Source organism: Brassica napus, chromosome C9, assembly GCF_020379485.1.
Source record: "Brassica napus cultivar Da-Ae chromosome C9, Da-Ae, whole genome shotgun sequence".
NCBI classification, from domain to species: Eukaryota; Viridiplantae; Streptophyta; class Magnoliopsida; order Brassicales; family Brassicaceae; genus Brassica; species Brassica napus.
Window position 1 is genome coordinate 41,507,595 of NC_063452.1, and position 15,752 is coordinate 41,523,346.

Genomic DNA, 15,752 nt, shown 5'->3' on the forward strand with positions numbered 1-15,752 from the left:
GTGCTGTGATTATTGAACATGGGTCGCACAATAATAGATGACGAAGAAAGATGGTTTCAGATCCAGTCGCACGTTACACTGCTTCTATGGTCGGCGGATTTAAAAGAAAACAGAAATATTCCAAAAGTAAGGTAACTCCAGTACCTAACTCAGTCTAAGGTTTACATTACAAGACATAATTGAAAGAAGAGGAGGATTCGGAAATAAGTAACGAAAGAAGGAGGGAGAAAGTGTTGTATCTTCTCAATCTCATGTTCAGCCACAAGGAGTGAGTTTCTTGTTACCTGCACCACGAGGATTATCGTCCTTCCAATCATCGAAAGCCCTAGCTTTCATCACAGCTTCTTCATCTTCGTCTTCATCTTCTTCATCCTCTTCCTTTCTTCTCAGAGGCCTATCATTGTGCCATGAGGTGGTTGCTTCTTCAATGGCTTTTTTGGTCTGTTCTTGCCAATCATTCATTATATTCATCTCTGTTAACCCAGCATCCTCTATGCTCATCGTCGGCATCCTACAAAGCCCCCCCAAGTTTAAGCACCTTTTTAAAGGTATTTGCGATGAGTTGTGACTCTGTGTTTACCTGTGACTTGGTTGGAAAACTTGGGCTATCATCCTCTCTCTCTCCGTAGAAAGAGATCCATTCACAATGCTTGCTGGACCGAATATAAGAGGTTGGTGCTTGTGCTCGTGACCCTGTGATACTGAGGCTCTCCCTTCTAACACATCTTGTGCAAATGTAGCACAAGTGATTGGTTGCGCCGGTCTAGAGTACTGTACCCTCGCAGCAGCATCTTTGTGCCAAGTTTCAGCCTTCTTTGTGCGATCATCAAGTGCATCCCGAGAAAACACATCCTCTCCATCCTGATCATCATAACACCATTTTCTTAGATTATCAAAGAGTCATAGTACCATGTAAAGAAAGAAAGCAAACTTACCTTCAACTGTTTTTCCTTGATTGCAGAGAGCATTTCCTCTTCTCTCTTTAGCATTTCCAACAGATCAATAGCCTGCAACGAAGCTTAACCATCAGATAAAGGCCACATCTGGTGACAAACCATAGAGGATTCCACTAATGATGTTTAGACAAACCTTGCAAATAGCCAAGTTTATTGTGGCGAGCCACGCCTGCAAAGAAAAGACGTTCAAGAAAAAGGTTAGCAGTAATCTGATTTACCAAAAAAAATAATAATAACACAGAGCACAAAAACAAAACTGTGGACGTACATCTCTTTCTTCTTCGCTGTCATCATCTGGAATGTCTTCTTCTCCAGATTCAACCGGAGTTGACAAGGCAGCAGCCCTTTTTGAACGCCAGCGTCGCTCCTTCCTCTCTTTAATCTCAAGGAGCTTCGCCTCTGCAGCCTTCTGACGTTTGAACCGAGCTATCTATAAAACATGGAAGATTATGAAAATCCGAAAAACATAACATATTCTTCTCATTAGAATGCAAACACAAAGAACGGCGGTGGATGAATAATCTACCTTGAGAGCTCTCCGATCAGCAGGTGGAGCAGAACCTCCTCGTGAAGAAGCCTCCAACTCCTCTTCCGGAACAAGTTCCATTGCCTCACAGAAGGAAAAGAACTCCTACACACATAATAAAGACTCAATGTTCAAGAATACCCACTAGCACTAACATCAAAGTGATGCAACAAGCTGCAGACACTAAGCATACCTTCAACTTAGCATACGAAGCCTTGACAATCGGAATCCGGTCCTCCTGTTTGATTTTCTCTGTCAACTCCGCAAGATAGAAAGGTACCTACAATCACAGCCTTCGTCACTTCAAGAAAATGTCGATACAAACACACACAAAATCTTATGATCTCTACACAATCGGAGCTTTAGTAGCTAGAGAAAGCAACTATAGACACGTCCTCTCACAGAAACATAAAGCCAAACAAGAGAAACAATAGAAGATCATACCAAAAGATACTTGAGATTGTTGGTGCTGATATCTTCCTTAGTCTCGTTAGAAGAGAAGAGCCCCAGCTTCCCAACCATGTCTTCGCATTTCTGTAACATCTCACATCCTTTCTTCACAACATCCTAACACACAAACCTCCTCCGATTCAGTAAAACTCTTGATTCCGAAGAATCCGTTTCACATATAATCAATAAATAAATAAAACCCTAATCGAATTCGTATAATAGGTAGAAGCTTTCCAACCTGATCGGCGCGGGATTCTGAAGCCCCGAGATGAATCTTCCTTGCTTCCTCGAACAACGCCGATAATGGCATCTCCTCCATAGCTAGACCACCCATCACTGACGAAACTTACAATACGAGAAAAAATGATTCGAGTTTCTTCGAGAAAGTGGATCGGTGAAATCTGAGAAAAAATGTTGTTTAGGGTTCAACTTAAAATAATCTGAACTAATTATTTTAAAAGGACGGATGAGATTTTCCCACGTCAAGTCAAATGACGATAGTCAGAGTTAGTTTCAGCCGTTAGATCTGTGGACAATTCTTTAACCGACTCAGTTGTAAACATTCCGGCCCTGTTCGTTTGTACATCCAGAAGATGCATCCACATGGTCCATCTAGATATTTTATCCAGATGCTCTATCTAGGTGTTGTTCGTTTCTTCATTTTGTCCATGCATCCAGATGAATCATCTGAATGTAACTACGTTCGTTTGCTTTTCATTTTTTAACTTTCATCTGCATCCAGTGGACTTGTTAATAAAATGATTAAAATATAACTTTTTTTACGTTTCGGCGAAAAAATAGCATTTTTACGGTTTTGACAGAAAATATTTTTGCGGTTTTTGAGGAAAAATGTGTTTTTGGCGAAAAAGTGCATTTTTGTTGTTTTGGCGGAAAAATACGTTTTTTGTGGGTTTGGCGGAAAAATACGTTTTGCGGTTTGGACGGGAAAATTGTGCTTTACGGTTTTGGCGGGAAAAATGTTTTTGACGGGAAAAGTTATTTCGCGATTTTGGTGGAAAAAACATTTTCGCGATTTTGGCGGGAAAAGCATTTTTGCGGTTTCGACGAGAAAATACATTTTTTCCGGTTTTGGGTGGGAAAATACATTTTTCCGATTTTGGCGAAAAAATGCGTTTTCCAGTTTTGCCGAGAAAATGTGTGTTTTCCAGTTTTGGCGGGAAAATTCTGTTTTCCAGTTTTGGCGGGAAAATTCCATTTTCCGGTTTTGGCGGGAAAATTCTGTTTTCCGGTTTTGGCGGGAAAATGCGTTTTTCCGGTTTTGGCGGAAAAATTTTGCTTTCCGGTTTTAGCAGGAAAATTGTGTTTTCCGTTTTTGACGAGAAAATGCATTTTTCCGGTTTTGGCGAGAAAATGCATTTTTCCGGTTTTGGCCGGAAAATGCTTTTTGGAGTTTGGCGGGAAAATGCGTTTTTTGGGTTTTCGCGGGAAAATACGTTTTTTTTTTGTTTTGACGGGAAAATGCGATTTTTCGGTTTTGGTCGAAAAGTGCGGTTTTACTGGTTTGGCCGAAAAATGTCTTTTTATGGAAATGTGTGTTTTACATTTTTTTGCGGAAAAACGCATCTTGCGGTTTTGGCGGGAAAGTGTGTTTTTTCAGTTTTTGCGAGAAAATGTATTTTTTGGTTATAGCAGAAAAATGTATATGCAAAAAAATAGAATTTAGGGTTTGAAAATAATATTTGAATCTTAAAAGGCCATTTTTGTCATTTATCATTTTGGACTGAACTAGATGCATCTGCATCCGGATGCACCATCAAGACTAACCTTCATTTGGGTGAGAATTTGAGATGAGTTTTTAAAAATTCGGCTGGTTGATCCATCTGGATGTAGCATTATAATGCACAAAACGAACATCGATTTGCCTCTTTATCCAAATGGATCATCTGTGAGCAAACGAACAGGGCCTCTACCTCCAATATCTAGTGCGAGTGGGTGTAGCGTAAACCCGTAAGTAATTGGTTTCTTGCCGCACGATCTAAAACATCGACGGCCAATAAAATTAATGTATATATATATATATATATATATATGTTTGGTTTTACTTTTATTTATTTTTTGGCTATAAAATGGTTTACTTCAAATTCGATACCATCTTTTTTTTTCCAGCAAACAAAGTTCCCAGCTTTACAGATTTCATCAAAAGGGGGAAAAAGCTTGATTGATTCTCGAAGAAAGATCCCAAGAGAGAAGCCTATCTAAACAATGCCTTTCTTTCTCACGAAACCTTCTTCTCTGATTCAACACTTTAATTTACAGGTACTTCAATCTTAATCCTTACACTACTTTAAATCTCTTTCTCTGTCTGAATATCAATCTTAACTAGTTGATTTGTCTCTGTCACATCTCTATTGGAGATTCTCAATCTCGATTTCATTTTGGAAAATAATGCATTTGGATTTTGATGTATGTCTGTATCTGGAAATTCCTTTGTATTTCACTATTTCATTGGGATGAAAATAGTAAGTGTTAGGATACATTAAAAAAAAATTGATGGTTTCTTTTACATGTGCTGTGTATGATATGATATAGTTCTCAAGTGTTTGCAATAATGCGTCAACAAAGGCCCATTATAAGAAAAAGCTGGAAAATTAAGGATTTATTTCTTATGTAAATTACAAAAACTCTAAAAAGTGTTATTATTGATAGTGAAATGGAATGATTGCATTTACTTGGTCCACTTTTAGATATCTCTAAAAACATTTGTGGTGTAAAAGTCTTTTTAGTTCTAAATCATCCATCAATTCATACCAGCTTTGTTGATGATGGTGATGAGTATTTATGTCTGAGAAACAGTATTTACATAAACAAAATATACAACAGACTTTTCTATCTCTGCACCCTTTGTAACTTTTAAGATTAAAAAGTTTTTCACTGTTAAGACTCCGATTTTTTAGGTTCAGGGATTTCTAACTTCACTCTATTTTTTATTTTAAAATAGAATTTAGAGCACAAATGTGTAATGGTACTCTATTTTTTACTCTATAATATAATAAAAAATAGGTTTATTTTATATATAGAATAAGTTGTTGTTTTTTGTTCATCATTCTCTTTTTCATTCTAAAATAAAGTACTTTTGGAATATATCACAACTCTGTTATAGAGTTATTCTATTTTAGAGTAAAAAATAGGGTGAACCTTTGGAAATAATTTCTAATGAGATGGATCTTACTACAAAAACCTAGTTAAGTAATCTCAGTTATTAATGGTGACTATTGAAGACGAATGAATATGTAGTTTGGTTTTGCTTTCCATACCAACCAATCGTTATTGAAATGAAATGTCAAAAACAAAAATTATAAAGAGCAGGTGGGGACACATCTAGGGACCTTGTGTTAACAGAAAACCAGGAGAAGCATACATTTTTCTTGCCTTTATCTATCTGTAAGGATGATCTTACATTACATGATTCTTTTGACAGTGTTTCTTTTACATGTGTGTCAGATATTTTATTTTATTTACCTAACTTTATTCCTCTGCCATTACTATCTGAAAAAGAAGAATAAAAAGCTTATGTAACTCCCACCCCAACAATAGAACATGCCTTACCACATGTTCTTCCCTGTTTTTCCTTGTGCTAAGACTTTGCAGTTTCACTCAACCTTTGCTTAAGATCTCGGTCATCTTCTTCTATGGTTATGTTCTTCTTTCTTTTGGTTTCATTTTGAATCCTTTTTGGTTCTTGCATTTGATGTTCTTCTGATTCTTTGCTTTTGAATCTAATTTTCACATTCATTTTTATCAAAAGTTGCTCTGATAGGAGTTTTTTTTTTCTGTTTTCTTATCCTGACAGATGGATGATAAAAAGGAAAATGCATCTTGAGATTCAGATTTAGTCATATCTACAGAGATTAGAGAGCTTGGTTTTGTGTTGTTGCTCTTTTGTTTTTTTATTAAAGAGCAACAACCATGTCCATGGGAGATGAGAAACAGTGTTGTGAGATGAAGAACAAAATGATGCTATTCGCTTTGCTGATTAGGAGAATCTTTGATGAAGAGAAGGGTAATCTTCTTCAGAGGCTAGAGGATGCCAACAGTGAGATTACAGAGCTGAAGAAACTGAGAAACCAAGATGCAAAAGCTAACGAGAAGGTAGTTAGCATAATCGCGTCTCAAAAACAGAACTGGTTAAAGGAGAAATACAGACTAAGGCTGCAGGTTGAAGCTCTGATGAGGGAGCTAAGGAACATGGAGAAGAGGAAGAGAACAAGCTTATCTGAGTTGCAAGAAAGACTAAAAGAAAAGGATGGTTTAGTGCAATCCAAAGATAAAGAAATTGAAGAAGAGAAGCTTAAACGCCAAGAGGTAGAGGAGAAGCTGGTCAAGTCAGAGAAAGAAGTTCAAGATATGAGGGAAATGAAAGAGAGAGATGTGAAAGAACATTCCTCTGAGCTATGGAGGCAAAAGAAGACATTCCTCGAGCTTGCTTCTAGCCAGAGACAACTTGAAGCTGAACTGAGTCGTGCGAATAAGCAAATCGATGCTAAAAGACATGAAATTGAAGACTTGTCTTTAGAAATGGTCAAGATGAGAAAAGATTTGGAAGCAAAAGATCGAATATTGGCGGTGTTGTTGAAGAAGTCAAAACTGGATATAGCCGAGATGCATACATTGCTTATGGAGGCAAAAATAAAGCAAGATGAAGATGAAGCAAAGAGTTGGAGATCAAACTCAAAGTCAAGACGGTCACTAAGAAGCATGTTTGCTTTCGAAACCACAAGTAAGCCTACTAAAACCAACAGTGTTGGTTCCATTACTCACATTGATGAACATGTGGAATGGAATAAAGATCCTAATGTCGTCCCAGAGATCATGGGTTCCTACTCTAATGATGATTTCAGTGAACTTGGTAATGGAGTGGTGCATTTTGAAGGAGCCAATGGAGTTGCAAGGAAGCGTGAGAACATGAGTTTTGGTGAAGAAGATTTTTGTATAAGAGTGATAGGGAAGAAGCAAGAGATAGAGATAGGGGTTTTGCCAGAGCATGAAAAGATTGAAGCTTTGTGTTTGCATCTGATGAACTCTGAGTTAGAATCAAACCGGTTGAGATCTTGTATAGAAGGACAGAGCCAAGAAATGTCACAGTCGAGACACAACAACACAAAAGTGGAAGAATCTGTTGCTATGAGGAAACAACATTTCAAGACACAGCTAAAAAGCTTCATGTCCCACAAGAACAACACGAGTTATAGAAGAAAGAACACAAAAGCAGAAGAACTACAAGTGCAAGAAAGAGTATTTGGACCAAAGGAAGGTTCTAAGGAACATGCGACGGAGAAAGGAAGGGAATCATATTCTCCTGATGAACTGAGACATTTAACTTTGAAAGCTGCTCAATCTGATGCTGAAGAAGAATCTGAAAAGGACACTCTCTTAACAGAGAATGGAAAAGCAAATGGTAAGGAGGAGAGTGAGAGCCAGCCATCAAGCACAAACAATCCACCTTGGAGAATGGATCTTCATGCTCTTGGAGTCTCGTTCAAGATCAAAAGGCTGAGACAACAGCTGATGATGCTTGAAAGATACATCGGCAAACAAGAGAGCCAAGAGATTGACAAGATCAGCAGCAGTGATACCGGGAAAAGGGCTTTGTTATTGCTCATTACACTGCTCAACAAACAAGTCACTAGGTATCAATCACTTCAAGAGAAGATTGATGGTATCTGCAAAAAAATGGTAAGCAAATCATTTTTCCTCATATCAATTACATTAGTGCCTCTGTTAACATTAACTGATTCTTTTCATTATATTTAGCATGTGAACGACACAGGAAAGACATCACTAGAGCATTTCTTAGATGAGACATTTCAGCTGCAAAGATACATAGTGGCAACAGGACAGAAACTAATGGAGATCCAGTCCAAGATCACTTCCGGGTTTGTAGAGGTTCTAGTAAGCTTCATCGCTACTGAATCATCCTCTGCCAGTAGCAGCTTTGATCCAGAACGTTTTGCAGAAAGCATTAGAAGTCTGTTTCAGGAAGTGCAGAGAGGGCTTGAGGTTAGGATATCTCGAATCATAGGTGATCTTGGAGGGACACTAGCTCGTGAGGGAATGATACATTTGAAGCGACGGGAAGACGGCGTTCAACGACTATGAGTAGCTACTACACTACATGTAAATCTTTTTTACAATTCCACTTCAGCTCTTCTTACGGTTAGTGAGAAGCCTTTTAGGTTTTGTTTGTATATAGAAATTCACTTATTTTTAATCGTTTTTTAGCTTTAGTCTCCGTAAAGATGTAGGAAGAAACATTCTCCATTTCGATAAACTTGTATGTTCTTTACATCATATAGTAAAATCATTATTACTGAGTTTTTTTTAAAGAAAATCTATGTTATATGAATTAAAAAAAAAAAATCTTCAAAGAAATGAATTATTTAATCTCTTGCAATGGTTTGCTTCATATAATAAAGGTTTCTCTTAGTTCCTTACTTGTCTAAATCATGCATTACTCAAAATGTAGGTTCTACTACAACAAAAGGAGAGATGTTCACTCCGGTTCGGCTTGGTATCGGTTAGCTAATTGAAAAGCAAACTATATAAAAAAAAAAAGTAGCACAAGATAAAATTATAAAGAGAGAAAGATTAAAAGGATTAGAGAGTGGGCTAAGGAGAGGATGGGGCTTAAATTGGATGTATTCACTTTTGGAAGTGATAATGAAAAGTATTTGCATCTGTTGTTTTTGCTTTGCCCTCTTGTTATTTTGTAAAAGCTTCAAACATTCTATCAACAATGTTTGGTACTTGAGTCTTGAGATTAACAAAAATCAAACCCTTTAACGAAAAAAAAAAGATTAACAAAAATCCAATAATACTATATACTATAAAAAATCTAGATGATAACCCGTGCGCATACGTGAAGTGAGTTTTTAATACTAATGTATGTTTATTAAATGGTTTTAACACTACAATATTTATCGATTGTAAAATGACGTATACAAATGTCTTAAATGGTATCTTAAATGTATCATCGTTGTTGAAGAGTTAACATATTACAACTCATTTTAATTATTTTTAAGACTTCGAATGCACTAAAGGAAATTTAATTTTGAGGCTGATACAAATCACCAAAACGCAACATTGATTGTAAAATTACAAAAGGGGATTAGGTTTTCTATTCTCGATTTGTTTACTATTGACTCTCCATAAGTGATTTCATTTCTACATCTATAAAATTGTGCTTTTGTTCTAGTTTATATTTCAATGATATGAGTTTTTTTTATTTTTTAACTTCTTATGTGAATCGGTAAATTACATAAGTGTCAATTTAAAAAATGAACATCTGTAAAAATTAATTCCACTCCAGATACATATCTAAGAATCAAATTTTTGAAGAAAATCAGCGGCAAACTCTATTCACATGTTAGTGTTCAAATATTATATATGAAGCTGCTATATAATATAAGTACAGACTCGAAATATAAATGTCTATCTAGTATATATTCACATGTTTGGTCTAAAAATCATTTAATTCTAGAACAACAAAACAAATTATTTATTTTATTAACCTACGCATTTGAGGTTTAGTTACTTAAGAGTATATCGATAAAAAAAATATAATACTTTATCATTCTATTATATGTAAACTATGTATAAAATAAGAACTGTTTGATTTATTAAATGATAAACCAGAAAAAAACATATAATAAATAGTTCAAATCTCTCATTATAATAGCTAGATCGGGTATTAGGGAGAAACAAATATTAGACGAATGACCAAATCTCGCATTCTTCAAACAAACTCAAAAGGAGGTGATTGGAATATTTCATTAAAATATTGTAAGGAATAAAAAAACTAAATTATTTATTCTAAATGAAATAATATATATATATATATACACAGTAGAAACTCTATAAATTAATACTCGATAAATTAATAAACACTATAAATTAATAAATTTCTTCAGTCCCAAATTGGGCCGGTTCAAAATATGACACAAATCGATAAAATAATAAGATAATAATTTTTTAGAAAATCCTATGCAAAGATTTGGTCCCATTAAAAGTATAAATTAATAATTTATATCTATACACATTTTATATAAGTATGAATCAACTATTATAATGTTTGTTTTATATTCACAACGGAATTATTTATATATTTTCTTAACACAAAATATATTTTAATGATATCTAGTAAAATTATATCTAAAACCGTATTTAAATTCTATGAAACATATTTTACATACACCAAATAGTATAATAAAACCAATTAAAATGTCGAAATTCAAAAAAAAATTAATGTATATATAATAATATCAAATATTTCTCTAATTTTAGATAAATATATATCTTAAAATAAAAAAAAATGTAAAAATAAATTTTTTTAAATTAATAACTCCATAAATTAATAAAATACTACAGTCCCAACATTATTAATTTATAGAGATTTTACTGTATATAGTGCTTCCAAAATTAAAAATCACTTCGATTTGAAGAAGTGTATTTATGGGATTGTCAGGCTCAAATAGCATATTAGAAAACACCTATTAAAAAATAATTTGTATACATAAAAGTATATACATTAGAGTAAACACATAAATCAAAACCAATATCTTTTGTTTGTTTACAATCATGTTTTTGGTAAATATATAAAAATAATAATTTTATTTACTTTATATGGTATATAATTAAATTTTAGTGACATTGACATAGATATATATAGTATATTTCAATATAAATATTTACTATTGATACTTCATACTCATATGATTTTATTAATATATGTATATTTGCTATAACAAAATTTTAACTGATAATCACAAAAACTTTAATGTGAGATTTTCAATAGAAATTTCAAAATTAAAATACTAAGATCTCAATAATTTTTCATTGAAAATTTTGAAATTAAAATATTTTTATATAATATATAGTTTAATATAAATGATATTAATATATATAATATGAATATTTATTAATGAGACTTCATGTTCATACGATTTATGATAATTTGTATCTTGATTGCACAAAAAAAATTAAACCATTGATCACAAAATTTTCAATGTGAGACTTTTACTATTTTAGTAATTTATAGTCGTTTTAAAAAATTCAAAATATAACATGTAAGAAAAAATCAAAATTATTTTATTATATGCTTAATGTGATTGTTTAATTTCTTTTAATAATATAAAATTGAACAAAAAGATAGAGGATACAAAAAATGCTATCAAATATGTATTATTCATAATTATTAACTGTCATATATATGTTAATCATGTTAGGTAATTCCGTAGTTTTTATTTAAGGAAAGAATTGAGAATATTTTTTTGTACACTACTAATCAATTTGATAGTTAATTTAATAAAAATATAATATATTTATATGGACCGATTTATTTTGATGAAGATTCTAAGAATCATTCTAATGATGACACATTGCTACAAAAACAGTTGTAATGCTTCATGATTAATATATAGGAGATATATAGAACTCCAAATCGTTCATTTAAAAGGAAATTAAACCTCTTTGATCAGATCGACACAATACATTTCAAAAATCCAAATCCTTGATCAACGGAAGAACAATAGCATCATTTGTATCCAATAAGGTGCCATAGTGGAACTCTTATTCTAGCAATATTGAGATAACAGTCAATCATTTTGTTTTGTTTTCAATTAAATTTATTAAGAACTCATAAACGTTGAGGTAACATATAACAAAGGAGAACTATATATATAAATATTTGTGTCCAAATTTACAATTAAAAAAAAAATTGTTTGCTTTAGGTTCAGGTATCCTAGTTTATCAAAAGAAAAATCAAAATGACTTTTAAAAGTTGTACTTTTGGTTCGGATAGCAATACATATTTTCTCCAGACTTTATTTATTTGAACACTGCACGTTTCGTAAACGCAACCAAATTGCTTTATGATAAAAATGAAATAGGCCCCAAGTGACAAAAGATAAAAAGGTCTTCCTTATGGTTATCTCTATAATTCCATGTTCTGTTTCGTATTACCTTGTATAAAAGTTTGAGAGAAGAAAGTAACATTTGACTAACGTGAGTGGACTCTCAATTCTCATAACCTAAACATGTTTAATACAGAGCAGTTATCCTCAACTTATACCATTTATCAACATGACTTGCTTCTGATTATTTTTCTGTTTACAACGGAAAATCCGAAGCAGAACTACTAATTTCGGTCATGCACAACGTTGGATAGAACTTGCCACTTATACTACAATAATCAACTCTCTGGGCTGAGTCTATTCTCTGGTCATCGTGATCTAATTCTCTTTATATGTCACTAAATACTTTCTGATACTAACTAATTAAAAAAACTAATTAAAATGTTTTAGCTATATTATACGCAACCCACTTTGTTTTATTGTTTTCACTAAAAGTTTTGACATACACCCGATCTAAAAATATAATCCCGTGTCCAAATAAAACTTGAAATGCAAAAAAAAAGATATTCCACTAATTAACACATGAGACTCCTGTCATTTTTACTTCCAGAATATTCATATACATATATAATGATTATACCTATTAATTATATAGTTGTAGTATATATTTGACTTGTAATCTTGATAATAATGTGTAAGCATCGCAAATTCCGTGAAAACTATAAGATTTGACCTTAAATTTAATTCACACAAATGAGTTTTGACCTTCATTGAGTCATCTTTGTTAAGAAGCAAACCAGTTAGCTATTGAAAAGAAACCAACCAATTTTTATTTGGTTTAAAGAAGAAAAATAAACATATCCGTCTTTTAATTTAGATATTGAAAAGCAAAACTCATAGCACATAGTACATGAGATTATTTTATACAAAATAATGTATACAATTTATGGTAAAACACACAATGTAAATTCATTTGTAAAAATAAATAAAAAAATCATTTGTAAAGTCTAAATTATTGTATTGTCTCTACTTTTTTTTCTTGTGAAAATGCAAGTGTGATATATAATTTTTTTTTGAACTAAAATGCAAGTGTGATATTGATCATTAATCATTTAAGTTGTGGTATTGGTTCAACCTCTAGTTTATAAGGTATTTTGTTCTTGCTTGTGCTTATTGAGACTAATAATGCAAGTGTGATAAAAAAAATATACAAGATCGTATGTTTTGTAAACAAAAAAATATATTTCAAAACTTAAATGTCGTTTACGGTAGCTTAAAAGTTACTGCCGTTTAATTTCTTGAAATAGTGCCTGTTTTTTTGTTCACCGAAATAGTGCCTACTATTTGAATTTGACCTAAATTCCTAATGAAATACTTGAAGAAGTGAGATATCATTTGATAGATTCCAACAGACATATAACTTGCGGTTTATAAATATAATATATAAAGTAAATGTACATCAATATATATGTATGTGCATGGAAGATGAAAGCAAGAGAAGGCGAAGGAGCAGGAGATTCGCATGATTCTCCTAATCTTAGAGCAGCATTAACGCGAGTTGTTAGGGAGATGCTTAGGTAATTTTTGGTTTTAAAAAAAAAGAAAATGTTGTTATTAACCAAACGTCGACGCTTAATTAAGGTCACAAAACAGCGGTGCTTGCCAACACGTGTCACTCTCTTAGAACTCCGCATTTCTTTCTCTCTCTCTCACGAAACACGAAACACAGGTCGTTTGTGTTTCTCTCTCGACGACTCCGCCATCTTCTCTCTAGACGAAACCAATCTCTCCGTCGACTCCACCATGATGGCGGAGTGATCAATCGCGGCTGATGTCGCCTCGTGTCTCTCGATCTCCCCGACGGCTCCTTGATCAATCGGCGCTGATGTCTCCTCGTGTCTCTCGGTCTCCTCGACGACTCCGCGACGATGATCTCTCCTGGTCTATGTCGATCTCCTCGACGCCTCCTGGACGAAATCTACGATGATATCTCCTCGTCTCTCTCTCTCTCCTCGACGAATCCGCGATGAATCTCTTCTACGAAATCAAAAAGAAAGGTAAAGAGACAGACGGATATGTCTCTGTTTTTGTTTCTGTCTCTGTCTAATGATATGTCTCTGTGTTTGTTTCTTCAGATGGACGAACCAAGAGACGGAGGTTGGCCAAACGAGACAACAACAATGAAGCGTCTGTGATTCAGGTAAAACTTCAACATGATTTGATTGAACTTTTGATAAAAAAGACTTGGTTTATATTGTAACTGAGTTGAGATAGTATGAACTGAATGGTTTCATGTCCTAATTGTTTAAGAGTTCTCAATTGTTTCATGAATGGTTCTTGTCTTTATTGTTTAAGAGTTATATTATATTGAAATAGCTTTTATCTGAATTGAATCGAGTGTCCTAAATTTGATTTGTTTCTGTTTGTTTGTCTCTCTACCTCAGTTTCTCATTGTTGTTTTGTTTTTGCTTGTCTGTCTGTGTCTTGAGCTCCATCACTGAAGCAAAACAGGAAGGATCGTCTGCAACCAGAGGAGTGTATTCCCCTGCGCAAAACAGGTAAATGTTTAAAACTTTTACTGCCATTGAAAGCTTTATGGTTAGGTAGTTAATGTGTTTGGTGTGTTTGCATTGATGTTGTTAGTTAGGTTATTTAAAACTTGTTGTAGTTAAATGACTTTCTTTGGTTTGAATTGCCGATAATAAATTGTTTGCTTTAGTTTGAATTGTCTAAATTTGTGGTTGATTATGGTTGTGAAACTGTAATAAATGGGAGTTAGATAAATGTCAACTCGTAGACTCTCCTTAAAACTTCTTCCTTCTCATCTATCTAAAACAGATTCCTATCTGTTTTTTCTCTATTCTTTAACCTCGGAAATGGAATTTAATCCGTTTACTGAGCCTTCAAACTTTGTTGACCTGCTTAGCAGTCAACAGAATGTGGTCTTTGGTAATGTACCCGAGTCACAGCTTCCCTTCTTTGCTAGTCAAGCCACGCACGATTCGAACATTGGTGAAGAGACTCAAGGCAGCCGTAAGGAGAGGAGGACGTGGTCTCCAACTGACGACATTGTGCTCATCAGCTCGTGGTTAAACACGAGCAAAGATGCAGTAGTGGGGAATGAACAGAGGTCTATTGCATTCTGGAAGCGAATTGATGTGTACTACAACGCTAGTCCCAAGCTTGTTGGGTGTGAAAAGCGAGAGGCAGCTCACTGTAAGAATCGTTGGCAGAAGATAAATGACCTTGTTTGCAAGTTTTGTGGAGCTTTTGAAGCTGCGACCAGAGAGAGAACCAGTGGGCAAAATAAAACTGATGTTCTCAAACTGGCCCACGAAATCTTCTTCACCAATTATAAAAAAAAATTCACGCTTGAGCATGCTTGGAAAGAGTTGCGTAATGACCAAAAGTGGACTGAGTTGTCTACGGCTAAAGCTGAGGGAAGCTCTAAAAAGAGGAAGAGTATGGACGTTTCTCACTCTGCAAGCTCTAAAGCAATTGATGTAGACTCTGGTGATGAAGCAACAACTCGTCCCCCTGGAGTTAAGGCATCAAAAGCTCGTTCTAAGAAGCCAATTGGTGATGCAAAGGACTACGAAGAGTTTCAGTCAATGTGGTCTATGAAGAAGGAGGATTTGACTATAAAGAAGGAGCTGTCTAAGATCAAGCTTCTGGAGACTCTCATTGGTAAAGAAGGACCACTCGCGGATTATGAAGAAACTTTGAAGAAGAAACTCATTAATGAGTTAGGGTATAATTAAAATAAGTCACTGTTTGTCTTGCTTGTGTTGCTTTTCTTGCTTGTGTTGCTTAATTAAAATAAATCATGTATGCCTCTGTTTCTATTTAATGAGTAAAATGTTCTCTTAGTGATTTTAATCATCTATGCCTCTGTTTCTATTTAATGAGTAAAATGTTCTATAGAATGTTTACTGATTGCTGTAATGAACT

General features: G+C 33.9%; 3 protein-coding genes across 6 annotated transcripts; 2 read left to right on the forward strand and 1 right to left on the reverse strand.

The window, feature by feature from the left end:
• Window positions 1-36: 36 nt before the first annotated feature.
• On the reverse strand, window positions 37-2,380 carry LOC106413072 (PP2A regulatory subunit TAP46). Its single transcript, XM_013853933.3, has 9 exons — window positions 2,171-2,380; window positions 1,927-2,049; window positions 1,676-1,762; window positions 1,483-1,587; window positions 1,225-1,386; window positions 1,090-1,125; window positions 936-1,007; window positions 581-861; window positions 37-511 (listed from the first exon to the last, which is right to left on the reverse strand). The coding sequence occupies exons 1-9, from the start codon at window positions 2,264-2,266 to the stop codon at window positions 256-258; spliced, it is 1,218 nt and encodes a 405-aa protein (XP_013709387.1). The 5' UTR covers window positions 2,267-2,380; the 3' UTR covers window positions 37-255.
• Window positions 2,381-4,025: 1,645 nt separating this feature from the next.
• On the forward strand, window positions 4,026-8,701 carry LOC106413392 (golgin subfamily A member 6-like protein 22). 4 transcript variants are annotated; one of them, XR_002661427.2, is made up of 4 exons: window positions 5,124-5,585; window positions 5,744-7,626; window positions 7,705-8,106; window positions 8,417-8,701. XR_002661427.2 is itself a non-coding variant. In XM_013854294.3 (4 exons), the coding sequence occupies exons 2-3, from the start codon at window positions 5,860-5,862 to the stop codon at window positions 8,047-8,049; spliced, it is 2,112 nt and encodes a 703-aa protein (XP_013709748.1). In that variant the 5' UTR covers window positions 5,124-5,585; window positions 5,744-5,859; the 3' UTR covers window positions 8,050-8,067; window positions 8,417-8,701. The 4 variants fall into 4 exon arrangements, 3 of the variants coding, with proteins under 3 accessions (XP_013709700.1, XP_013709748.1, XP_013709657.1); XM_013854294.3 differs by having other exon boundaries at window positions 7,705-8,067; XM_013854246.3 differs by lacking the exons at window positions 5,124-5,585; window positions 8,417-8,701 and adding an exon at window positions 4,026-4,209 and having other exon boundaries at window positions 7,705-8,267.
• Window positions 8,702-14,677: 5,976 nt separating this feature from the next.
• Window positions 14,678-15,562, forward strand: LOC125592666 (glutathione S-transferase T3-like). Its single transcript, XM_048768002.1, has one exon. The coding sequence runs from the start codon at window positions 14,678-14,680 to the stop codon at window positions 15,560-15,562; it is 885 nt and encodes a 294-aa protein (XP_048623959.1).
• Window positions 15,563-15,752: the final 190 nt, after the last annotated feature.

What these genes read in the sequence shown, in the direction of transcription:
- LOC106413072 (XM_013853933.3), bottom strand. Translation starts at nt 2,266, where the DNA reads ATGGGTGGTCTAGCTATGGAGGAGATGCCATTATCGGCGTTGTTCGAG. An exon ending in ACAATCTCAAGTATCTTTTG is followed by an intron (nt 1,763 to 1,926) that starts GTATGATCTTCT and finishes CTGTGATTGTAG; the next exon opens with GTACCTTTCTATCTTGCGGA. An exon ending in ACAGCGAAGAAGAAAGAGAT is followed by an intron (nt 1,126 to 1,224) that starts GTACGTCCACAG and finishes TTTTCTTTGCAG; the next exon opens with GCGTGGCTCGCCACAATAAA.
- LOC106413392 (XM_013854246.3), top strand. Translation starts at nt 5,860, where the DNA reads ATGTCCATGGGAGATGAGAAACAGTGTTGTGAGATGAAGAACAAAATG. An exon ending in ATGGTATCTGCAAAAAAATG is followed by an intron (nt 7,627 to 7,704) that starts GTAAGCAAATCA and finishes CATTATATTTAG; the next exon opens with CATGTGAACGACACAGGAAA.
- LOC125592666 (XM_048768002.1), top strand. Translation starts at nt 14,678, where the DNA reads ATGGAATTTAATCCGTTTACTGAGCCTTCAAACTTTGTTGACCTGCTT.